The sequence below is a fragment of the Oreochromis aureus genome, linkage group 20 (assembly GCF_013358895.1).
Source record: "Oreochromis aureus strain Israel breed Guangdong linkage group 20, ZZ_aureus, whole genome shotgun sequence".
In the NCBI taxonomy this organism is placed as follows: domain Eukaryota; kingdom Metazoa; phylum Chordata; class Actinopteri; order Cichliformes; family Cichlidae; genus Oreochromis; species Oreochromis aureus.
In genome coordinates this window covers 30,648,820-30,675,224 of record NC_052961.1, presented here as the reverse complement: position 1 = coordinate 30,675,224, position 26,405 = coordinate 30,648,820, and the positions used below count along the sequence as shown (strand labels likewise).

The following is a 26,405-nucleotide window of genomic DNA, read 5'->3' as shown; positions in this document are numbered from 1 at the left end:
ACATGTCGTCTTACACAACTTAACCGGATAATTTGGGTGGTTTTCTGGCGCCACAGAACAGAAAAGGGCGTTACATTTTGTCACACGTGGAAATATTCTGCCCGGTGGTGACAGACGGGCAAAGGAGGAGAGGAAAGATTTGAAGAATTTTACTCACTTTCGTTTATTTTAAAGGCACGTAAGCTCCAGAAAATATTTCTCAAAGGAAGAGGACGATAAAAAGAGAGAGAGGGAGACAGAGAGGTGGAGAAAGCACCTTGCTGTTGCCGGTGCCTCCGGTTGGCTGCGCTCTCCTCCCTCCTCTCTTCCTCAGCACCGGACAGATACCGGGAGCGCACGGTGAACGCACGAAGGATGAATGAACTTTAAATCTGCCTCACAACTTTCCCTCTCTCTCTCTATACCTGACAGTTTCTCCCCCTTCCCCCGCCGCTCGCTGTTCCAGGAACGAAACCCCCAGAGGAAGATCTCTACAATGGATTTACCGCAATCACGATCCTGTAGTGATTAAATAGATTTTTTTCCTCTCACCCTTTTTTCCTTATTTCTTTGCGGATGCTCATTAGCTTCGTGAGTCGAGATGATGGCATCAATAGGGGAATTCGATCCTCTCAACACCAGAGTCCCCGCAACTAAAATAGAAGTTACCGTGTCCTGCAGGTAAGGGCAAACTCCCGCACACGTACTGTAGATGCTTTTCAGTTTAATCCCTCATCTAAAGTCTGTTGTTTCACCCACTCTGGGTAAAATATGCTGAAAAATTTGTTGATCAGATGTGCGTGAGGAATATTTTGTTCTTCTATCTATCTATCTATCTATCTATCTATCTATCGATGACCTTATTCTTTCAGATGCCCTTTGCTCTCATGGTTGCCTCCATATGTATTAAAGCGGTTTAAAAATCCTTGAAAATATTTTCATATGGCATCAAGTCTGGCCAGTGCTCTAGCGTGCCACTGATATTCATGGACATGCCTTGATGGTGAGCTGTGTGTTAGGCACAGTGCAATAGCACGTGCAGTTACAAAGTGTTAAAATGCTGCAAATAAATACACTGATAACAGCCATTTAATTTGTCCTGTTTAATTTGTAACCCTGGAACAAAAGAGAACTTCTACAGCTGGATTTACAGTTTGGATGGACGCTTTAGCTGAATAGTTGACTGAGTGACTAACAGACCAAGCGGAGAAGCTCACTCAGGGCTTTTCCAGACTGTCAGTCACTCTGCCTACCTGGGTCTGCTGACTGTCTTTCCAATTCACTCCTGAATAATGAATAGCTGTTGCTCCTGTGCTGTCCCTTCTAAGATCAGACAGACTTGAAGTGGCTAGACACCTGACAGCCCAACAGTGTGAGGTAAAGGTGAGCTCAGATGAAGAGATAAATGATAAAGTTCTTTGTGTTTTTTTGTTTGCTTTTTTTTTTTTTTTACCTTGGGTTTGCACTATCACATGTTATGAATGGATGACCTTATCTGTGCCGTAAATTACTGAATTTCTGTTTGACACAATGAGAAATGGAACATCTGACCACTTAATATAAAGACTGGAAGCAGGAGGAAACAGTGTGTCTGGCTCTGTTTATAAGTTAAAGAAAAATCAGCATAATGTGAATTTCTGGGCACTGTGTGCAGGACAAAACATGAAGTAATACATCAGGGTATTAACCAGACTGAACAGACCTCTATATAACTCTTTAATGAGTATCGGAGGTTGTGGTAAGCATGTAGAGACGGGCAACTGATTTTTTTTAGATGGGCAAAATTGCACTATTGCATTTCATTTTTATGATCCCTCTTCTCCCAAAGATAGAGTTGTCCTGCACACTGTTTCTGGAATTTTTTGAGCAAAAGCTTGATATACTGATACATTTCAGTGAGAAATACTTCTCTTTTTTTCAGACTGACATGAAACAACCCTTGGGGCTTTAAAGCATGTGAAATCTGAAGCCAAATCATGGCCCTAACCAAGTAGTTTTGTTGACTAAACCTAACAAAAGTAGGGTTGAAATGATACAGTAGAAAGATCCATGTACACAAATCAAGGGAAATCTTTGGGATTACATCACACATAAGGCTTCTCTGAATATTAGCTTACTTGTGGATTAACCAGTGCAGTAATTAAATCAGTAGTTTACAAACGTATGAAAGTCATGACATGAACTTTTGTTAGAAATGATTATAAAGACTTTTACAGCTATGCTATGGAGTGTTTTACCCTCATAGAAGAAATACGAATGCACTATTTCACACACTGTTTCTGCATTTTGGCTTAATTTCTGCTATTAAATAATAACATGGTGTAAAATGTCATGTTTTGTGGTTATATTTGTCTAGTTTCAAGACTTGCTAAGAAACACATGATTTGCATTATTTGCTGATATGTAAGCAAAGATGTGTGCTTTCCTTTTTTTTACACTTCATGGCTGACTTTTTCAGAGTGGTTTTACATGATATACAGTCACACTGTTTGTGGATGTTGAAATGCAACCAAATCATAAGTTCTGTGGACATACAATGTAAAGTTACAATCATGTTACATAATATTTTGGACTATAAAAAGTGTAAAGCCCATAGAGTATGTGATAATATATGATTTGTCTGTTGCTTTGGTTCATTTCTCAGGTGACAGTTGTCCAAATAAATCTTTCACTTGATTTTGTAATATGTGGACAACAGGAAGCACCTTCTTCATTCTGTTTGGTAACTTATCATTACTGCCTACAAGTTACACAACTGTTACTTTTATATTCATCTTTTAGGTGTGAAGCTAATGACAACCTGTCACTAAAGAAAGCAAAAGGATTGCCACGACAGACTCCCAGCATTAGTTTGTTCTTTTAGAGTACTACTGCACACAGTAGAAATGTTCAGTTTCTGTACGTACTAGCACTTGTGTGAAGATTGAAGAAAAAATACCGTTATTTTTCCTCACATTAGATGCAAATGTAAGCGCTCTTATTCCACAAAGTAACTGTAAAACCTTGTGCTCTTGAAATCATCATCTCAAGCGTATTCACTGTGATGCATAATAGCAGGTACCTTCAGAAAACTATCAGTCTGACACATCAAGCCATCACTGGCAGAGAAATATGTATATATGACAAGCCAGGAAGTTTCAGAAGTCATTGTGGAAATCACCAGCCTGGTTCACACAGTGGTTTTTTTGGGGGGTTTTTTTGAGACTCATTAATTGACACAAAACTTCATTTTAAAAACCTTTGGCGAGCTACAGCCATGTAGTGTTTCTCTGCTCATGTTTTGGGAAATTAATCTTTGGTTCTGAAAAATATTTCACAAAATGTGCCAAAGCAACTAAGTCACCTGCTACCTATTTATCTTACTGATCAGTCCTTCACTAATTATTCAGTGTTTTGTTTTTTTATTTTTTCTTTCATTTTGGCTTAGAGTTACTAAGAAAGGCTTTTCGTGATGTTTGTTTTCACAGAATAACTTGGGGAGCAGTTTAAATTTGCCCATGACCTAACTTTCAGGGCTTAGATGGAAACTTTTGTAAACACGCAGGAGAGTTAAGAACAAAAGAGATAAAAATAGGCTGGAGCGAATGTTAATGAATGAATACATCTTTTTTTATTGTTTCCACAGGAGTCTACTGGATGTGGACACATTCTCCAAGTCAGATCCTGGTATGTATGAACCATTTAGAGTCTGAAGTGCTGGTACTGATGATTAAGTTTAAATAAAACTTTTAGCTGGGGATGGATTTGGGTCATTTTTTTGTTAGTTTGTGTTACCTAAAATGAAATTGAAAACATTAAAAATAATAAAAAATAAGGCACATCACAGATAAATTACTCATATTTAACTTATTTATTAGTACGCAATACTGCAAGATGAAGTATTGATCTGAAACAGAGTAAATACAAGATCAGTATTGATAATACCAAGTACCAAAGTACAGCTACCGGTGCATTGTGTGCAGTGTAATGATTTATGAAGTGAATGCATCTTCCGAATGCTAAATGTGAATACATTTTAATGAGCACCAAATGACTGCGTTTTTTTACGTTCCACTGTTAATTAGTTTACACAACAAAACATAACTTTCACAGTTTTTCAACTGTTTTGTTCTTTTTAGACCTAAAACACATTTGCATGGAAAACAGTCCACGTCCACCTGTGCAGGCATCTTTATTAAAACAGATTTTTTTTCCATGAGTTCATTTAAAAAAAGATCTCATTTTATATAAAATACCTCATATTCAGGAAAAACACTGCTGACATGAGGATAAAAGGTTTATCAAGTTTACCGAATGATCCGTGTACGTGTGGACACAACCATGTTCTCAGTCACATTCAGGGTGACAGTCTGATTAAGGTGTTAGGCTTCTTAGTTTGTTTTGCTAGCAGTGTGCATGTGTCAGGTGTGTGTGGATACTGTGCACACACATGTCTCTGCGTATGTAAACACAATCAGTCAGATCCAGCAGCTTTGACAGATCATACATTTTATATGGAACAAAATAGCCTCCGAGTTGGTAGACAGCTGGGGAAAATTATGACAGAAAGTTTTGATAAAGGAGTTCATGCACTTACTTTCTCCTGCTGTTCCCCCCCATAATGCCATTGCCACTATAGCTGTTGGTCACAGTGGATTTGAATGCACCAGCCGGAGCTAAAAAGTTCAGAGAATACAAGTGTTGCATACAGATGTACCTTCAAACATTATTTTTGAGTGGTTTCCATCAAGCTGCTACATTTCTAAACACCAAAATTGTCCATAATTACGCCTCCGTGACAGGATGTTTTCCACCCCCACTGCTGCGCTCACACATCTTGATTTTACAAACCCATGTATAAATTAAGGTAATATCTCAATTTTTTCCTTTTTTTGGGGGGGGGGGGGGTTGATTCTGAGCTGTCAATAGCCAAGTCATACTGTGAACATTTCACAGCCACTCATCTCCACGGCAGCAAGTCTGGCTGTCTCTCCACCACCTCGTGTTCATTTTATTTTCAAAGCACAAGTGATTAAAAAAAGGACTAAGACATGCTGGCCAATAAATGGCAGTTAAAAGAAAACATGATGGGCAGAACGGGAGAAATTAGCAATCTTCAGAATAAAAGGAAGTCAACAGAAAAAGAGCATAACAGCTGGAGTTCAACAGGAGAGGTTTGTGTGATGTAGTCAGTGAAATTAATTCAATTGGTGCATCTAGATATCATTTATCTCCACTAGTGTTTACATGTACTCTCTCTGAATACAATCATAGCCAAAAAAACAAGAAAAAAAGTGTCAGGCAAGGTCACAGAAATATGCTAATAAAATATTTCAGAGAGAGGGATGATGACTACAGTGAAATAGTAAAAAGATACAAGGATTGCATCTGACAATCTGACTGCTCTGTAACAGTTTGTGGTGTTTCCCCTCATTTGCCCTCCTGGCACCAAAGCTTTTTACAGTCTAATTAGAGCAGTGTGGTAAGCTTGAGAGGCCACAGGGCTTAACTATCTCAGACAAGAAATGATACCTTAAGAAAGCCTGACAGTTGGGCTTTAAATGAGTTACTCAAATCACAGCTTGAGAGCACAGCTGTCCAACCACCGGTCTTGAGGCTTGGGCGATGATGACTGATCACAGATGTGAGAGCTGCCTGAGGAGCGACTGGGCTCCAACCAGTACAGACAGGGTGAAGTAGTGCGTGAGGTTCGTCTTCAGTCCAGCACACACAAGCAGATGTTGGAGCAGAGCTCTGAGCTGCCTGTTGCTACATTCACTGCAGCTGGAAGATGTAATTAGCAGAGACGGTATTATTAATCAAGAAACACAGGCAAAAGGGAAGATTCAACATTTAAAGCTATTTAAAATAAATTATTTCAAGCAAAGAGTAGAGGTTGGATTTTATCATGAAAATGTTGTGTTTTGTGCTCTCTCTCGGATCCAAAGAAAACTGAACTTGCACAATAGAAGTTTAACGTTGCAGCAGTAACAAAAAGTGTAAAAGCTTATGTTAAAGACTTCCATAACTCTGATGTGCATGGGTAGTACAGTATTTAGGAGGAGCTATTAGATATGCAGAGTGTGCAAGATTAAAAGTCATGTTAAAGAGGATTAAAACTTTTGTTAACCAGGCAAATGTTCTGGATTCACTTCAGAAGAAATGCAAATCTTATGATGTACATCAATAGTAATTCTAAGAAGATTCAGTGCACTCATGTGGCACACTGATTAGGGGTATATGTAAACAGTATTGTATTTACTGCACTTATTGCTGATGTGAAAAGCAGCAGCTTGCTGTACATCAGCCCCATGATATCAAAAACTGAGATACAGCTTGACATGAAAACAAATTAAAGGCCATTTAATATACAGTCAGTCATCATTATGAAATCAGATCATTCAATGTTGTTATGAAATGTTATTAATCAGTTTTTAGATTCCTTTAATATTATAAAACAGCGGTCCCCAACCCCCGGGCCTCGGACCGGTACCGGTCCGTGAGTCGTTTGGTACCGGGCCGCGAGAGTTGAGGCTCAGGTTTGAAATGTATGATTTTCAGGGTTTTTATTGGTTTTCAGCGTTATTTTGTTATCGTTTTTATCGTTAACTCGGTTTTCCTGGGTCTTTTCACGTGTGTTATGAATAAATCTTCTTTTTTTCGGTACCGGTACTAGTTTTATTTTGTTGGATTTATCCGCGACACCTTAAAGGCCGGTCCGTGAAAATATTGTCGGGCATAAACCGGTCCGTGAGGCAAAAAAGGTTGGGGACCGCTGTTATGAAATATTTAGTGCTGTCAGCGTTAATCTTGTTAAAATGACGTTAACACCATAACCGCATTAACGGGGCAAATCTCCGTTAGCGAGTTAGCACGGATCACCCCTTGCATGACCTACATGGCGTCAACGCGTTAGCGCGGTTAACGCGTTAGCGCCATGCAGCCCCAAGCACGGGGCGATCCCCGCTAACGGAGATTTGCCACGTTAATGCGGTTATGGTGTTAACGTCATTTTAACGAGACAGCACTAAAAATAACCTCTTTTTTTTTGCAGTGACACATTTTCTTTTAGCTATTTTAGGACATTTTATTTCACAATGTCAACTTTTAGACTTCTTTTAAGCTAGCAAGCCCAATATGTGCTACCAAACTTAGCTTTTATGTTTACGGCTACTTAGCTAGTCAGCTAACTGTCTAAGCCAGTGTGTGGGTTAGTATTATAAGCATTAGAGTTAGTGGTCTTTGTTTGATTTGTTTTTCTCCAATTATAAAGTTTAGGTGTAATACAGTGGCTTGCAAAAGTATTTGGCCCCCTTGAACTTTTCCACATTTTGTCACATTACAGCCACAAACATGAATCAATTTTATTGGAATCCCACGTGAAAGACCAATAGAAAGTGGTGTACACGTGAGAAGTGGAACGAAAATCATACATGATTCCAAAATTTTTTACAAATAAATAACTGAAAAGTGGGGTGTGCGTAATTATTCAGTCCCCTGAGTCAATACTTTGTAGAACCACCTTTTGCTGCAATTCCAGCTGCCAGTCTTTTAGGGTATGTCTCTACCAGCTTTGCACATCTAGAGACTGAAATTCTTGCCCATTCTTCTTTGCAAAACAGCTCCACAACTGCCCTGTGACGGCCTCAGAGGTTGTCTAAGAGAATATTGGGAGCAACAACACCATGAAGTCCAAAGAACACACCAGACAGGTCAGGGATAAAGTTATTGAGAAATTTAAAGCAGGCTTAGGCTACAAAAAGATTTCCAAAGCCTTGAACATCCCACGGAGCACTGTTCAAGCGATCATTCAGAAATGGAAGGAGTATGGCACAACTGTAAACCTACCAAGACAAGGCCGTCCCACCTAAACTCACAGGCCGAACAAGGAGAGCGCTGATCAGAAATGCAGCCAAGAGGCCCATGGTGACTCTGGACGAGCTGCAGAGATCTACAGCTCAGGTGGGGGAATCTGTCCGTGGGGACAACTATTAGTCGTGCACTGCACAAAGTTGGCCTTTATGGAAGAGTGGCAAGAAGAAAGCCATTGTTAACAGAAAACCATAAGAAGTCCCGTTTGCAGTTTGCCACAAGCCATGTGGGGACACAGCAAACATGTGGAAGAAGGTGCTCTGGTCAGATGAGACCAAAATGGAAGTTTTGGCCAAAATGCAAAACACTATGTGTGGCGGAAAACTAACACTGCACATCACTCTGAACACACCATCCCCACTGTCAAATATGGTGGTGGCAGCATCATGCTCTGGGGTGCTTCTCTTCAGCAGGGACAGGAAGCTGGTCAGAGTTGATGGGAAGATGGATGGAGCCAAATACAGGGCAATCTTGGAAGAAAACCTCTTGGAGTCTGCAAAAGACTTGAGACTGGGCGGAGGTTCACCTTCCAGCAGGACAACGACCCTAAACATAAAGCCAGGGCAACAATGGAATGGTTTAAAACAAAACATATCCATGTGTTAGAATGGCCCAGTCAAAGTCCAGATCTAAATCCAATCGAGAATCTGTGGCAAGATCTGACAACTGCTGTTCACAAACGCTGTCCATCTAATCTGACTGAGCTGGAGCTGTTTTGCAAAGAAAAATGGGCAAGGATTTCAGTCTGTAGATGTGCAAAGCTGGTAGAGACATACCCTAAAAGACTGGCAGCTGGAATTGCAGCAAAAGGTGGTTCTACAAAGTATTGACTCAGGGGGCTGAATAATTACGCACACCCCACTTTTCAGTTATTTATTTGTAAAAAATGTTTGGAATCATGTTTGATTTTCATTCCACTTCTCACGTGTGCACCACTTTGTATTGGTCTTTCATGTGGAATTCCAATAAAATTGATTCATGTTTGTGGCTGTAATGTGACAAGATGTGGGAAAGTTCAAGGGGGCCGAATACTTTTGCAAGCCACTGTATATGTTGATACCATAGTGGTTCCATACAGCTTCCAACCATGACATTCTTCTAAAATTACGCATACTTGTATGATAGAAAACCCACATGAATTTTCAGTTCACTTTCTAGCTCGAAGGTTTGTGACAAATGAATTTATTATTATTTTGTTCTAAGAGACGGTAAATGCACTACCTGAAGAGCTTTACACAACATGCCTCATTCACCCATTTACTTTTTTTCTGTGCTCAAGTGCATTTTACCCAATATTCACACACACAGAGGAAAATACATCACATTTGTAAAATTAATCAGTTTCTTCAACTGAATAAAAACACATCAGCTAAATGTGTGATTAAAATGTAAAGCAATTTTCTTTTTTTTTGCTTTCTCTTCACCTGAAAGTTGGCCTAACTTAATATATCAGCTTTATCAGCACTCTCAGTCATCCATTAGTTTTAGCTTGAAAGAAGAATTACATAGTGTGATGCATCAGCAGCAACATATTCACCTCAATAATGCTACAGTCACATTAGGGAAAGCAGTGGTCAGAGACCATGACACGAACAAAATAATTTCAAACGTGTGGAATAAATTGAAATGGCTGCTTCACAGACAGGGACTTTGTCTGCAACTTGTAGCAGTTTCTATCTTTAAAGTGACTTTGGTGTCAAGATGGTGATAAAACGGCCATAAGACGAATCAGTCTGCTATCAGGTTGCAATTGAATGGTGTCAAGGTGGCAATTACAAGCAGTCTGTTTGTGATAATAGGTCATTAAATGTGATAAATCTGCTAAAATTGCAGAATTATATTGCACAGAAATTCAAATTGCCTAATTACATTCAGAGTCGAGCCAGAACCTCATAGATTCCACAAGTAGTGATGCAGTTTTTGTTGGACCGAGATTTGACTGCGCAATGAATGAGGTGCTTCAAAGCCTCTTTTTTTATATAGAAAGATAACCAGAACACAAACAATTCAATTCAATTCAATTTTATTTATATAGTGACAAATCACAACAAAAGTCGCCTCAAGGCGCTTTATATTGTACAATAGATCGCACAATAATAAATACAGAGAAAAACCCAACAATCCTATGACCCCCTATGAGCAAGCACTTTGGCGACAGTGGGAAGGAAAAACTCCCTTTTAACAGGAAGAAACCTCCGGCAGAACCAGACTCAGGGAGGGGCGGCCATCTGCTGCGACCGGTTGGTTGAAAGAAGGAAAACAGGATAAAGACATGCTGTGGAAGAGAGACAGAGATTAATAACAGATATGATTCGATGCAGAGAGGTCTATTAACACATAGTGAGTGAGAAAGGTGACTGGAAAGGAAAAACTCAATGCATCATGGGAATCCCCGGCAGCCTACGTCTATTGCAGCATAACTAAGGGAGGATTCAGGGTCACCTGGTCCAGCCCTAACTATATGCTTTATCAAAAAGGAAAGTTTTAAACCTAATCTTGAAAGTAGAGATAGTGTCTGTCTCCCGAATCCAAACTGGAAGCTGGTTCCACAGAAGAGGGGCCTGAAAACTGAAGGCTCTGCCTCCCATTCTACTTTTAAATACTGTAGGAACAACAAGTAAGCCTGCAGAGCGAGAGCGAAGTGCTCTAATAGGGTGATATGGTACTACAAGGTCATTAAGATAAGATGGGGCCTGATTATTTAAGACCTTGTATGTGAGGAGCAGGATTTTGAATTCAATTCTGGATTTAACAGGAAGCCAATGAAGGGAAGCCAAAACAGGAGAAATCTGCTCTCTCTTTCTAGTCCCTGTCAGGACTCTTGATGCAGCATTTTGGATCAGCTGAAGGCTTTTCAGTGAGTTTTTAAGACATCCTGATAATAATGAATTACAGTAGTCCAGCCTGGAAGTAATAAATGCATGAACTACTTTTTCAGCGTCACTCTGAGACAGGATATTTCTAATTTTAGAGATGTTGCACAAGTGGAAGAAAGCAGTCTTACATATTTGTTTAATATGTGCGTTGAAGGACATGTCCTGGTCAAGAATGACTCCAAGGTTCCTCACAGCATTACTGGAGGCCAAGGTAACAGTTGGCAGCCATTTAAGTTGAGTCTTCTAGTGCAAATAGACGCTTTTTAGAAAAGTTGTACTTGTTCACATTGACTCAGACTAATTGTAATGTATTAGAAACTCTAAATTAGACAGCAGTTATTTGCAAACCTTAATCAAGTCTGAGTGTGACTGCAATCAGTGTAAGTCACACTGCAATTGTTTGGAGACAGGTTGCCTCCAGTCAGGTGACCTTAATATAGGTTGCCTTAATATGGTCGCCCAGTAGTTGCTGATGTGCAGTCGACCTCTGAGTGAGAAGTTCGTTGGTACAACTGCTTGCATTTACATAATGCAAAAAATATAATCAATGCAATCACCAGGCAACCACCAATTTTTAGTAGTCCTATTTTTTATTTATGTAACCATAAAATATTCTTGGCTCTTGACATTTTAGTTTTCATTTGAACATTTCCACATTTAGCTCTGAAACTAGATGAAATGTGTGAGTGCCCTAAGAAGAAGTCTCTAAGAAGTGCATTATACCTTTAAAACACACATGCATGTTCAAATGATTAATAAGAATACCACTTTTTAAATATTTTTAAGGAAACATTTCCCTCTGGCAACATAGACATCCACAACTGCCAATTAGCACATCTGGCTAAAGTAAGATGTATTTTTACTGTAGCAAGATTTTATCAGTCCTCAGCAGCTGAAATACCTTTCTCATTCTGTAATTATCAGTATATGTTTTCCTTTTGGATTTCTGTGATATAGTGTATGTACTGTCTTAGTGGTCTTTCTGTGTCTATAGTGGCAGGAAGGTTTAGCATGGCTTACAGAAACTACATGCTTTGATATGTAATAGGAACCAATCAGCTGGGTACGTCTGCCATCCAGGAAATTCTGCTGGCTAATCTTGCACGCCCAAGAATTTTGTGTGAATGGTGCACTTTTACAGTTTGATTCAGAATTGTCAGAAGATACGATAAAACGATTCCTGCTGTGTTAGCTAAGTTGTGAAATTGCTCGACTAAAAAGCTGCCTGTGAGTTCTGGCATCAGATAAGCCTGCAAATGCACAGTTTTCCTGGTAATATCGCACTGGTACCTGGAAAAACACAGAACACCAGCGCCAACCTTTGCAACACTCAAGTGCTGTGGTCTGAATGCTCTGTAACTCCCCCTCATTTAACAAGGTAGAAAAACAACTCCTCACTGCTTGCCAATCAATCCTACTTGGAGGAGATCATTGTCAAAGGAAGCAAAAATGACTGACAGGCTTAATAACCTCTTATTTGAAAACATGTTCTGTAATCTCCAGGAAATTGCAGCTACTGAACTGATCACAATCTAACAATACCTCCACCCTGTCATTCTCAATCCATTTTAATATGCAGAGAGCTGTTATACAGGCGTGCATCCGTATACACTTGTCTACAGGTATTTTCGTAAGTCAGACCAGTTCACTGATTTAGTTTCTGTTGACAGATGCTCCCTGATGCATGCATCCGGGCTTTATGACTGTAGAGAGTTAGCTGTTGGATGCTGGGCAGTTACAGGAATAAATGCTATGGCAGTAATAAGGCTGCAGCGTATGACAGGAAGGAAGCTTAAAAAAAAGAATAACAAGAGGATACTGGCCCGTTCAATCAATCAGACATTCTTTTTCCACTTCACATGTGAATGTTTTAATCAAAGTATATTCGCCCAATCAGGGCTGCGTGCACTGCATCATTGAAGACTCGGTGATTGCTAAATATAGGAACTTTAGATGAGATAGCAAAAATAACATAATATGCAATCGGGTCAAAAAGAGCATCTTGGCCTCACAAAACTGCAGGCGATTTAATTACTTTTAATATCGTTCAGAGATAATGTAGTAGGTGGTACTCATTAAATGGGTCACTTCCACTTTCATGAAGGTGTGTGAGGAGTCAGGGAGATATTTTTTTTAATACTGTTGTCCATTTTTCACTGCATAGCTTAACTTATTACAGTCATTTCACAGAAGATGAGACTGACTAAAACAGGGCATACATTTACACAGACATCATAAACTGCTGTCTTCATCAAAAATGCATTAAAGTGCCTAAATTACTCAATTCAAGTAAGGCAATGATCAGTGAAAATTTAAATTGTTTGATCACTATAGCCCTCTTGGGTTTCATTAACATAATGGACGGATGAGGGAGAGATGCTTTCTGTGTTCCCGGGTGATTCACTCCATGTTTCAGATCAGATTTTAAACCTTGCACAATTACAGGACTCATTTGAAGGTAGTGAAACTACCATAAATCCACTTAGACTTACCCCAGATTCATGAGAACCTGTTTTTAGTATCAAAGTAATCCAGTGTTAGTTTACTATGCATCCAGAAAGAGATGGATCATGTATCCATGTATCTGTATTTTTATAAACAAGTCACCTGTATTTAAAAGATGTGCAGTCATGAACTTTGCGTTTTATTCAATGTGACCTGAAATTAGCAAATACTTTCATAGTGAGACCATAAAATCACTAGGAAAGTGTTTTCTTAGGTCATAGAACAAAACAGCTGAGGGCTGTTTGCCTACAGACACAATATAACTGCAAGCTTTCCAATCAGACGAGTCGCCCTCTACTGGCCATTAAAAAGGATGTAGATTTCGGGACACTTCCACAGTATAGACAAGTAAAATGCTGTTAGCTAGATAAACAAAAATAATGCCAAAGGATTGTGTGACTGTTAGAACTCTTACGTACCATCTATGTTCAAAATCAAATCCTAGCTATGTGTTAGCCTATGACTGCCTCTGTGTTTTGGAGCACTCTGTTTCTTATATAATTGTAAAATTAGTATTTTGCTAATTAATATTTATATAGAGATCTATATATTATATATACTGTAAATACCATATATTCCATACCACTGTTTTTTGCACCATGACAGAAAGACAAGCTCCTCATTTATGTACAAACTTGGTAACAAATGTAATAAAAAAACAGATTCTAATAATGTCAGTCACAACTTGATGACTCCCTCATGATTTCAGTATTGAATTATTGTTGCAGCACAGGAAGAGTCTTTAGGATAAAATAAAATATGATACAAAAACGTGTCTGTTGAGGGAGATGTAATGATTCGATTTGATTACATTTAAATTCATTTCAAATACACTTAATTCATATGTGCCTGTTTAGGCTCATTTATCTGCTTTTTTAGCGTTTCTGTTTTCTCTTCATGCTCTCCTAAATGCATGCTCTGTCCTTTATATTAGATATTGTGATTGAGTTGTTTTTGAAAATGTAGCACTATTAGATATGACTCAGTTTCACTGAAAAGTACAAGGAGATTAAAATGGCAGGTAAAATTATGTTGTGACAGACCAGTTCACTTTTTACAGCCTTGTCTGTCAAAATGATGGACAATGAAACGTAACCTCTGGTGGTACCTTGTGTTAAAAGCTCTGTATTTGCTCACTTCTCTTCTCTCAGTGATTGACTTGGATAATGATATCCCTGCATCCTGTTCTGTGCTGCTCTGGCTGAATGTAGTGACAAGGGGTTTCTGTACAATGCCAGGGATACTGTGACCACCAGCCACTGTTGTCTTCTGTGTAAATACAGGCTTTTTGATGTTACTGAGCTCACCGCAATGAACCAAGCTAGTGATGTGGTCTCTGCCAATATTCCCCCTACATTACTAGGCAAAGGTCATGAGCCATGGCTGGATCCCATTTCTTTAGTAAACTCATTAGAAAATGACAAAGATAACACAATTTGACTGGCATATGATGGTATTTTTGCATCAACAAGGTGATTCCCAAAGTGCTATTAGCTGAAAACTCGGGAAATCTTAGCATGGTGTGTAGTGTGTGCTCGAAGAAATTGAAGGAAACTGGACAAGTGAAGGACAACAGGAAGAAATGGCATGCCTAAAAAATCTACACCGGATGAGCAACTTCTGAAAGTCATGTCCTTAAGAAAAAGAAAAAAACACTTTATAACGATTTCACACTATTAAGGTATTAATAAGGTATTAGAAGGTGCTTAATTCATCATTTATGTATCATTACATTATTACTCCTACTTAGTATGCCATTTATAAATGCAAATATACTATTATTAGTATGATTCCGATTATTACTAGCAGTGATAGCTGTACATAGATACACCATGTACAGCAGTGATGCACATGGTGTAACAGTAACAGATGGATAAACATATCTGTATTTATAAATGACATACTAAGGAAGAATAATGATGTATAAATGCTGAATTAAGCACTTGCTAATAGCTTACTAATGTTTAATAGTGTGACAGTATCATAAAGTTGAGTTGAGTTGATCTGCTTGAGTTGATCCATCTACTATTGACGAAGCCTCATCAGAAATGGTGTCAGTGGAAAGGTGTCTCTTAAGACAGCATTCTTAAAACAAGAGAATAAGAAGGGAAAGAAGGCTGAGGTGTGACAAATTACACAAAAACAAATATAAAGAAATGTGGCGTCGTTTGAGACTTTTGTACACTACGGTATTTCGGTAATAGATTTATTATTTTGTCATAATGATCTCCAGATCTTTTACAAATTTAGTTAACCTCCTAGGACCTGGCGCCCACATATGTGGACGTCATATTTAGCTCTACAAGGGCCTGATATCCATTTACGAGGACATACTGCCACTGTCCTATCGAAATTTAAAGTGAATGTCCTCATATGTGGATCTCATTCTTCTCAGAAACAAACATCAGGTAAAAAAAAAATAAATCACGTAATTCTTTGTTTTTACATACATACAATCAGCCCGAATAGGAAAGAGATATTAAAAATGCATGCCATGAAAGAGTTCGGGTCTTAGGAGGTTAAAGAAAATAGCCAGACTGGTCTGTGAAACTGGTTTTGAATGAATTGACTACAGTTACAGTCTGCAAAACAGTTTTTCAAAAAACATATTTTTCAAAGTCAGGGATCAGTGATGGATCTACTGTACGACACAAAACAAACACGAAAGCACATGGCTGCATATTTGGTTTAAAAATAGGCAGACCAAATTACAGATAGAACCCAGTGCTTCTGAACTTTGATGGCACTTCATATCAAATGGTGCTCGACGAAACCCAGTGATCCGGTTGTTGATATTCGCTATCATTTCAGTGCTGTAGTGAGTCTCTTTTTCATACCTAGGTAGCTATGGCTTTGGACTTTGGTAATGATTGGATTTTTTTCTCAAGAGCACAACAATAAATATGTGATCTCTTTTCTCCTGCATTCACATTCTGAGAATTTCAGCTGTTCTTGTCAACAGCTTTGAGCTAAGGGTGTGTGCTTGTTTGCGCCTGTCTGTCTGCGTATCTGTCTCCTGCTCGTGAACCTGTCTGTCACAGCTTTCTACAAGAATGTGTTAGATGCCAAACACTCATCTTTTCAGGCACTTCTTCTTATCTAATTTATTGATGACTCAGCGTTTGTCCTTGGAGATGTTGTGTCACGTTGCCTGGTCATTGTGTAAATTTAATTTGAGTTTCTCTTACTCCACCATCAAATTAGCCGATGCCTCTCTCTCACCGCCCACACAGGGATGGAGGATGTACTGTATACCTGCACTGTTCATGTGCTCATCTGTGTAAAGTAAAGGACTGTTAAGTTGGCTTGCAAACAGCTTTTCCCCATTTAGATGGACATGAATAAACATGACACGTTGAAAGCAGTAGGCTAACCAGTAGGTTTTTACAAAGAATATATTGAAGATGTTGTTGTTCTTTCACTTTTGTGCTTAAATGTAAAGCGATTTAGAAAGACCAGGTGTTTGAATGTTTGCTTTCGGCCAAATGTGACACTGTGCACTATGATTATGCATCTTCAACCCTTCCAAACAAGCCATACTTGTACAGTCTTTGTCTAATTGTACTGGTGTGAACTTGTGTGTAGCTCTTTGGTTTTGTTGCAGTTTCTCTGATTGCATGGTCTGACCTTGAGGTGACTTTGCTGGGCATAGAGTGCTGTGAAGACTGTGGCACTGTGTTAACACACCTGAATGCTCCAGACTACAAATTGGCAAAGATTCAGTTTTTATGGAGGTGCTCACACATGCTGGTGATCAATTAATGAAGTGCACTTGATTAGCGGCACCTGGCTTCTACACTCATCCTGACATGATTTACACCACTGATGTCTGACCTTCGTTTTTGCATTTCATTAATGTGTTTACTTTCATAGTTGTCGCAGGTCTTGAGCTGAATCTGTAGCAACCCCCAAACAAGCATTAAACCATTAAAAACTAATTTAGGTGAGGAAAATTAAAAAAAAGTGCAGGTATAGATTTTATTTGATTTGAAGGTTATCTTTAAGGTAGACACTGGTATCTCTATTTTTCACCTATTCTAGTTCTATTGATCAATCATCTTTGAAAGGTTTTCATTTCCTAGAAGTAAACACTCCATTTCTCATTAAATCTATATCAAATATCCACTATTTTGCTGAAAGTATTTGCACATCTGCCTACACACTCATATAAACTTAAGTGACATCCCATTTTTAGGGTTTAATATGGTGTCTGCCCACCTTTTGCAGCTATATCCGCTTCTTCTGGGAAGACTTTTCATAAGGTGTAGGAGTGTATTTCACTTTTTTTTTGCCATTCTCTCAGAAGCCATGTATGATGTCATACACTGATTTTGGAGGAGAAGCTTGCAGTCTCCACTCTAATTCATTCCAAACATGTTTGGAATGAATTGGTGATGTGGTGTGGAATAACTTGACTGGCCTGCGCAGAGTCCTGACCTCAACCCCACACCACAATCCCCCCTCCACCAAACTTTACACCTGGCACAATGCAGTCACACAAGTACCGTTCTCCTGGCAACTGCCAAACCCAGACTTGCCCATCGGATTGCCAGCTGGAGAAGCATGAGAACAAGTTCTCTAGCATCCACCACTGTTCTAGAGTCCAGTGGTGGTGTGCTTTACATCGCTGCATCAGATGCTTTGCATTGTGCTTGGTGATGTGAGGCTTGGACACAGCTGTTTAGCCATGGAAACCCATTCCATGAAGCTCTCTGTGCACTGTTAATGAACTAATCTGAAGGCCACATGATGTTTGGAGGTCTGTAGTGATTGACCCTGCAGAAAGTTGACCCACTGACCCTGCTGTGATTTTATTTGGCTTATGACTTTCTTGGCTGAGGAGTCATTGGAACACTGGAATCATTTGGATGGGTGAGTAAATACGTTTGACAATAAAGGGTATTAATGGCCATTGGATGGGTCAGGAAGTGTCGAGCTGGCTATACCAGAAGACCCACAAAGAGTCAGCTGGTCTGTAGAGTAGCCAATTGGAGATTAAAGGAGGCAAGAGCCAGTAATTCTTATTATAGAAAGCATCCTTACATGTGGGTTTATAATAATAATAATGGATTGCATTTATATAGCGCTTTTCGAGACCCTCAAAGTGCTTTACAGTTGCACTATTCATTCACTCTCACATTCACACACTGGTGGAGGCGAGCTACAGTTGTAGCCACCTCCGCCCAGCGCAGTCTGGCAGAAGCGAGGCTGTCATATCGCGCCATCGGACCCTCTGGCCATCACCAGTAAGTAGTAGGTGAAGTGTCTTGCCCAAGGACACAACGACCAAGACAGAAAGAGCTGGGGATCGAACCGGCAACCTTCCGGTTACAAGATGAGCTTCTCAACCCCCTGAACATCTGGTCGCCCAGATGTACAAGTCTGTCTGTTAACAGATGTTAGTTTGCTTGCTAGACTGTACCATATTATGCTAAGTCACAGTAACAAAATCACAGATGGTTTTTTACATGAAAACAAACAGACCAGTACAAAAAAATGTAACCCTTTTTTTGTTTAAATCCCTCACTCATATTACTTGGTGTGAAAGCAGTTTGCACAGTCATGGAAACTGGTTGAGTTTGGGCCTTATACAAAAATCAAATCCGTCACTCAGCAGTATACTACACTACTATTTTCTCCGCCAAGGAATGAAGTTATGTAAGTCCCTTTGAAAAGAACTCTGGCGTGCTGTGTACCAACCTGTCAGCCAGCGTTTTAAAGGAGGTGTCACTTTTTTAAAATGATGATGGATGTTTAATTTTGAAACATAACTCCTTTCATTATTAATATTACATGCTCTGCAATGCTGTTAGGCAGCATGATATGCATGTTTTCAGCCTTGTCTCTACCAGATTTTAATGAATTCCAGGCATGCGTGACCCCGACCACACAGACTTTGCCCTTGGACAGATGCAAAGAGGTCTTGTGCATTTCAGAGTAAAATTTCTCTCCAAGTGCGGCTCCCTGAAGAGATTAGGGGCTGGGAGAAATAGAAGAAATTTCGGTCTTTTAGTGAAATAGACAAATATATCTGTCTGATAGATTGCTATGGTCCCGGATACAAAATAATGAAATTCATGAGATATTTTTCTTCTCATTCCCAATAACTTTGACTGTACCTCTTTGCGCTTTTGGGCACAGCACTGAAGTGACCTTTTTAAACTTCAAAGAGCATAATTTACAACTTTAATTCCTATCCAGATGTGATATTTCACTGGTTGTGGAGCTCTATTACACAGAAAATTACTGATGACATCGGATTGCTACAACTTTGAAAGTTTAAGAGAAGACACTTTAAAAGTAGAAGCAATCTCGTACAGCTGCTTCATGCTGTCATCCAGCAGCTCCCGAAGCTACTAGCTCAGGAATTATCTGACTCTTTTATTTCTATCCACCACCATCTAAACTGCTCTCAGGCTCCCATATGAAAACATCCCACTTCTCTTATGTAACATCATTTGCTGGTGGAGTACTGACAGTTTCCATCCACATGCATGGGTGTTTCGCTCCATTAAAATCTGTAGGAGAGGCAATCCCCCAGCTCACCATCGGACCAGGAGTATATAAAAGTAAAATCAATTATTGTATCAATTATGATTACTCTTTGTAGTCTCTCTTTGCAAGTTGGTGAGTCATGTTTATCAAATTCATCACATTATATGGTATTTCTTTTGCATTCATTTTGCTGTAGCTGCTCGAGGATTGTGACTCATCAGCAGGTAGGAGTTAATGTTTTGTTGTAACACAGCAGGTGTGGTTATAGTTTGGAGAGCTTGTCCTCCTCTCCTAAAGATCTCGCCATTATATTCATTGTATATGGATGAGTTTTATATATATATATATATACTTGTGTGCAAACAGCAGGGACACGTGAGGCCGAATGCCTCTTGCAAAATAAAGGATGACAGAATTTTACTCAGAATATTTTTTGTCATCCATTGTTTACACATTAACATGGGAAGTTTTCTTTCCTTCACTTGGTCAATTATATTTCAATAAAGGCTCAGTGGGGTGAGTAAATGCAAGGCCTGAGTCATACCTTGAAACTAAAGGTCACTGGTCTCTAATTACCCCCAAGGTTTCCTAATGAGTTCTGAGGAAAGAGTGAGCAGCCCCCGTTGATTCAGACATCGAGGGTCGTCCATTCCACACCCACAACATCCATTAACCACGACCTACCTGAAAAGAGGACTGAAAAAAAAAAATCAGGGAGTGTAAACAGAGCATTAGGCATGCTATTATTACATGGTTTAGCTTTAGCTTTCCTAGTGAGTCTGGACATTTAGTTAAATTCTTCGTCTTCCAGGTCACTATAGCACATGGATCCATATATTTGATTTGATACTATTTCACATGCGACCCTCGCAGGGTTTTGTGTTTTGAACTGGAGATCTTTTGCATGTTATTTGAATGTGTTCAGCAGTACACTATGAATATGTCCTTCATATTTATTATACACTGAGTGATAACTGAATGCTAAATAAATGACCTTGATGCCTGATGCCAATAGTCAGATGCTGTATGTAGCCATTCACTGAGCATCTAAACCTCACGTGTGCACCAAGGGGACCTGTTATGCTTCTCCCTCTTACATGGCCAAAGTTGGAAATAATTAGGTCAGTGTATGTATAAGTAATTTCCTGTGTAAATGAAAACCTCAGGGCTTAGACTCCAAATAATAATTTTAACTGTATTTTTTTTTCTGTTGTAAATACATCAGTCAAGGCAGCCAAGGCTCACTGATGCATATAGAGAGCGAAGGCTGGCCTGTGTGGTCCGATCAAATGGGCGACTACTGTAGGTGGATTTAGTGGATCGTAGTTTATTGGCCAGTTCTGATGAATCACATTTTCTTTTACATCACGTAGATGACCGGGTACTTGTGTGTGGCTTACCTGGAGAACACCTGGCACTGGGATGCTGTATGGGAAGAATGCAAGGCGGGGAAGGAAGCGTGATATTTTGGTCAATGTTCTCCTGGGAAATGTAAGAAAGGTTTTGAAGCTACAGCCAATCAGAAAAAAGCTGCTGTAAAACTACATGGGAGGGAAGTAAAATGACTCATTTTAAGGCCCAGTAAAAGTTGTTTATAGGGATTATTAATTTGTGAATCATACAAAGCTACTCTATTAGAGTCCAAGAACAAAGGTAAGGAGCTGAACATCAGCACAATAAGTCCGGAAATGTAGCTAGAATGTGGTTACCTTAACATGAAGTTTGTAAGGCTGCCTCAAATGAAAATACAACACCTTTGAAGGTACCTGTAATAGAAAATTTAAAAAACAACACTCCCAACTGGACTGGAATCATGATGATAGACTTGATAAACTGGCAGCTTGTGCCACCGGCATCCGCCCATCCTTCTAATAATGACTTTGCATATTGTCCTCAGTGGTTGGTATTGATGAATGAAAGCATCAATGAGGTTCGGCAATTTAGTCTCCAAACATTAGCAGATCAGCAGATTTGTGAGGAAGTGCTACTAACCTAGCTAACTCATATGGCAGTCTTATATGACAGTTTGTGTATCTGTGAAGGATTTTTGACAGCCGAGGTCTTAAACCTACTCCTTTTCCTAGCTGAAATCTTCCACCGCCTCACTGTGCTGGAATCAGATTTGCACTCCACTTCTATTTGCCAAACAATCATCTATCCATCTCATCTCTCTGTCTTTATCTCCTCCTCTGTTTTCCTACTCCCACCCAGCCTGTCTAATATTCGTACTCCCCGTTCCCTCTCTGTCCTCACCTTTTAGCTAGATTTCTATCAGTCACCCCTTTCTAGCGCCATCCCCCCACAGCCCTACATTCCATCTACCTGACCACCTTTCTCTTTCACCTCACAGTGAGCAGCTTGTGTCCTCAGCCTGTAACTAAGTCTGTGGAATCTTATTTGTGTCTGCCTTCACTCTTATGAAATTCTCCTTCAGCGCAAATCCTGGAGGCAGGCAGCAAGAAATCCCCAGCAGACAAATAAAACCTTCACACAGGTGACTGTTGATGTAACTGTTGCTCAACTGAGAGTATGCTCTGGCATTTTCAGCTACTCTCAACATACTTGTGGGACAGACATGTTGGTTTGAAGGGCAGATTTGTCATATTTTGTACAAGCGTGTCCTGGAAGTTATTGGATGTGTATATCTTTGAGAAATCTGTAGACAAATAAAATGCACAGCAGTTTAGATGTGATGAAATGCAGTGCTGGGGGGTGCAGGACACATAGTGTAGGTAGTTCAAGCCACTTCCCCTCATTCCCTTTGCTAAACATAATATTTGTTGCAGTTGTTAATAATACAACTACTGTTCCTGCTTCTGCTGATTTCTGCTGTTTTATTTAGAACTGTTCATTAAATTAAAAAAAAAATGGCCGAAACACGATTTCCCTCAAAGAAAGTACTCATCATTAACGATGTGTAGTCCTGTAGGACTGTTGCACAAGTATCCTGTTTCCATATTTAGTGACAGTTTAGATAAGAAGAAACTGAAATTGAAATACAGACTGGGAATTGTTATCAGAGGGGAACGAGGAGCCACCTCATGAATTTGCCCTAGCTCGAAACCTGAGCTCTCCAAGTGAGCTCAAATACACCTTTGATGTGCTGCAGAAAATATTCATGGAGGAAGAACCCAAGAAAATGACATGTAGGGTGTGCAGTGTGAGTGCCAAGCTCTAAATATTAAAGCAGTCATAGTGTGCACTGCATCCTTTGCAGGTGCACAAAGTTCTTGGGATATTAAACATGTTAAGGCTCACAATACCAGTTGAATCATGATGAAAATTCTGGCAATATACTGTTAATATGACTTTAATGGCTAAAATTCAGTCACCTTGTTTTGTGTGAAATAGATGCCTGTTTGTTTAGGTAAATATGAGGTGTTTCTTTCAAAGTTCTCTGTGACGTCCTGTCTTTTAGTGGTCTAAGTTTTCTCTGATCGTCCGACTCACATTGCAAATATATCCCTAAATCCACATGCTGGTGAACCTGCACTGGCGTTCAGTGTTTAAGATGTTGTTGTATTGTCTTGTTTAGCTGGTACCACATGGTTTCTATGGTACCTACATCATTAAAGAAATGGAAATCAAACCCGGGTCTAGAATATGGAGTGAAATTTTCAGGATAAATATCAGATACTACTACACGCTAATAGGCTAAAAAATCCCCAATCATATGATAGCATTCTTCTTTATCCTCCTTTTTGACACAAACTGAAACTTTATTTTAAAAAATTTACATCATGTTATATTCAGTATGGTTCAAAATTGACTGAGTCGATGAGGAAAGGCAGTCAGCAGCTTTTCTCCTATATATTTCTATGTAACTGGATACTGTAACTGTATCTACAAACTTTTACAACCCTGCTGGCCGAGAAGGCCTGCAGTGCAGCAGTATCTGGAAATGTTTTTGTCAGTGCTAGCTAGTAAACTGTGTTTATGTGGATGTGGATCTGTATGATCTGGCTCATGTGGCTGAGCTTTGCTATTTGATATTTACCTGAAAAAAAGCTACTTGCTGGTAGTAAAGTAAAATGCTCTTTTCTCTTTTATCTGATTGGCTCTTTGTCTCTCTGACAGACACAGGGAGCCAAGATAAAAGCAAAGCAACATTGTTCTTTGGAAACCAGGTTTCAAAACATCAGGTGGCCAAGTGAACCGAAATCCTGGATTCATTTGCTTTAGAAGAATAGTAATGGTATAATAATCATTTGTGTGTTTGGACAAAAGATTCTGGTATGAATGTGTTAACATCTACATATGCAGATTCCTGTTTGCTGGAGATGTTCTATTTCTGTATGACCTGTACACTGCTAAAATGTGCATTCAGATTAGAACTTGATATGATTTGCGCTCAATTCTGAATCATTCATGTTTAGTGTCCCCTGTGTGCCCATCCTGCAGCCAGACTGTTGTCAGGAGTCATGGGAGGAGGGATATGGAATTGCCTTGTGATTTGGCCGCTGTGCGGTTGACCAGATGGGCTCCTTCCTTTGTCAGTCACTTTCCATAAAGCAGGCAATCAGTCAGGTTCTTCCGAGACGGACGACACTCAAATGGCTTTACCGGGGATTAGTTAGAGTCTGGGCTGCTCTAACTCTGCAACCTTCGGGGAACATTAAGGTCCCCTGACTCTGATCTCAGTCAAAGCACCGTACTCTCTCTCAAACATCATTACTGCAGTTAAGGGGTATGACTTTGAGACAAACAGACTGAACCCCTGGTGTTCATTTGTCTTCAATGTTTTATTTTCTGTTATTCAACTGAGGGCTAATTCACTGACTGATTAACTTGGATTAATCAGATTTATAAACCTCATTTAAGCAGCAATATTCCTGCCCTTATGGCTAATAGTCAGACAAAGAAAAGATTGTTTTATTTCAAACCCTCTGCCCAAACCGCTTGCTGTCTGCTCTTCTTTCTGTCTTATCTCGCCTCTCTTAATTGCTCATTAGGAGGGAAAATGTGGTTTTAATCGTCTGTCGGTCCAGACAGTCTGAAGTTCATTAGAGCTAATGTCTAAACTTCACAGAGGCACAAAGTGGCTGATGGTGCCTGTCTAGACACAAACAGCAACACTTGGCCAATTATTAATACACCCTATAAGGGCCTTTTGTGAGTGTTAGTTGTTAGCTTAGGTATGAACATGTTTGTGTTTGAGCTTAACATGATAAACATAATAAATCTGTGGGTTATAATTGGTCTGCCTCTGTGTTATTGCATACTTATGCTGTTGTAAAGTAACTTTTGCCCTCAGAAGACAGATATAATGTTAAACAAAGCACAGCAGGACACGGTAAACATTAAAGTATGAATTCTAACCAGTTGGAGAACTTACTTGGGCCCATTTTATTTAAAGAGTTCTAGAATAGTAATTTGTAAGGGAAACAATTTGACAAATCCAGAATTTTTTTGAGACTTAATGAGTTACTGTAAAAATAAGCCAGATTATAGTGGGATTGCTTGCAACAAAAAGTGTTTAAGTCATATTAAGTCTTTTAAAATAAACCCTTTCTGCCCTAGCCTTTCTAGGCTAAAACGCTTTAGCCATGCTAGGTTTAAAGAGGCGGTCTCTAAGGCTTTTGGATGGAAAATTTAGTCTGCCATTTCTGAGATCCAAATGAACGATCCCAGCAATTACTGAATGCTGTGAAATTCTGGGTCCACATAGAATGGATCAAAAAAAACTTTGGTTATTTCCTGAGTTGTCCTCTAGCATCACTGGGAGGCTGATATTTTTATACTTTGTCCAATCAAAACAGCAGATACATGATCCACTTATACATTCGTATATGCTTGGTGACTTGGTTGCCTTGACACTTCCTCTATGAGATCAGCAAGCTGTTTTGAGTGAAATAACTCAACAACTTATTGGTGAATTATAATCAAAATGTAATAAATATGATGAATTTTTGTTCAAATCTTTATCAGAAATATTGAGGAAGAACTAAGTCAAGTATTAAACTGAAGTTAAACCTTTGTTGGTTTGGTCATTTGCGTTTGTAGACATGTCAAGACAAATACGCTGCTAATCAGTTTGGTCATTGCACTGTCCTCTGCTCAGAATGACTGTTTTTCTATAAACTGTTTTATGAACAAACGCAATGACAAAACTAATGACATCATGGTTATTATTATTATTATTATTATCCAAAGAAATACTAGGAAGCTAGACTGAGTAGACCGTGGTAACAGTTACACCTTCATACCTGCTAAATGTCAGCATGTTAGTACTGTAATTGCGAGGCTTTCATAATTTAGCTCAGAGCACTGCATGGCAGGAGCAATGCATTAACAGAGCCAGGCCAGCTGTGGTGCTTCAGGTGCACTGTCACAGACTGCATATATAAAACATTTTAAACATTTTAAAGCCCAAATCTGTGCTCGCTGGTGCTTTACATTTTTCATAAAGCAAAGATCTGGCTTGAAGGAAAACAGGGGACAGGCTCTCATTCTTTTTAAATGGATCACAATGAACATCATGGGGACAATATGAACACTATGTGAAATATGAATCAGGAAATAGCTGTAGGGTCATTTCCCCATACACTTCTGTTTACTTCTTCTTCTTTTTTTTTTTCAACTCATAGAACTTCAGGATTGCGGTTGTTCATCTGATATTTATAGTTTCTGTTCATTATCAGGTGTGAGCTTTGGAAGCGCTCACTGCTCACTACATAACCACTGCAGGTACATGCATAT

The 26,405-nt window shown here is 39.3% G+C and overlaps 1 protein-coding gene across 1 annotated transcript in view; it reads left to right on the top strand.

Moving 5' to 3' along the window:
• The first annotated feature begins 250 nt into the window (after positions 1–250).
• Positions 251–26,405, top strand: part of LOC116311196 (copine family member IX) — a 107,960-nt gene continuing 81,805 nt past the window's right edge. The window contains exons 1-2 of the mRNA XM_039604345.1: positions 251–660; positions 3,605–3,645. Of these exons, the coding sequence (XP_039460279.1) occupies positions 581–660; positions 3,605–3,645 (121 nt within the window). The 5' untranslated portion in view covers positions 251–580. The remainder of the gene's footprint in view (positions 661–3,604; positions 3,646–26,405) is intronic.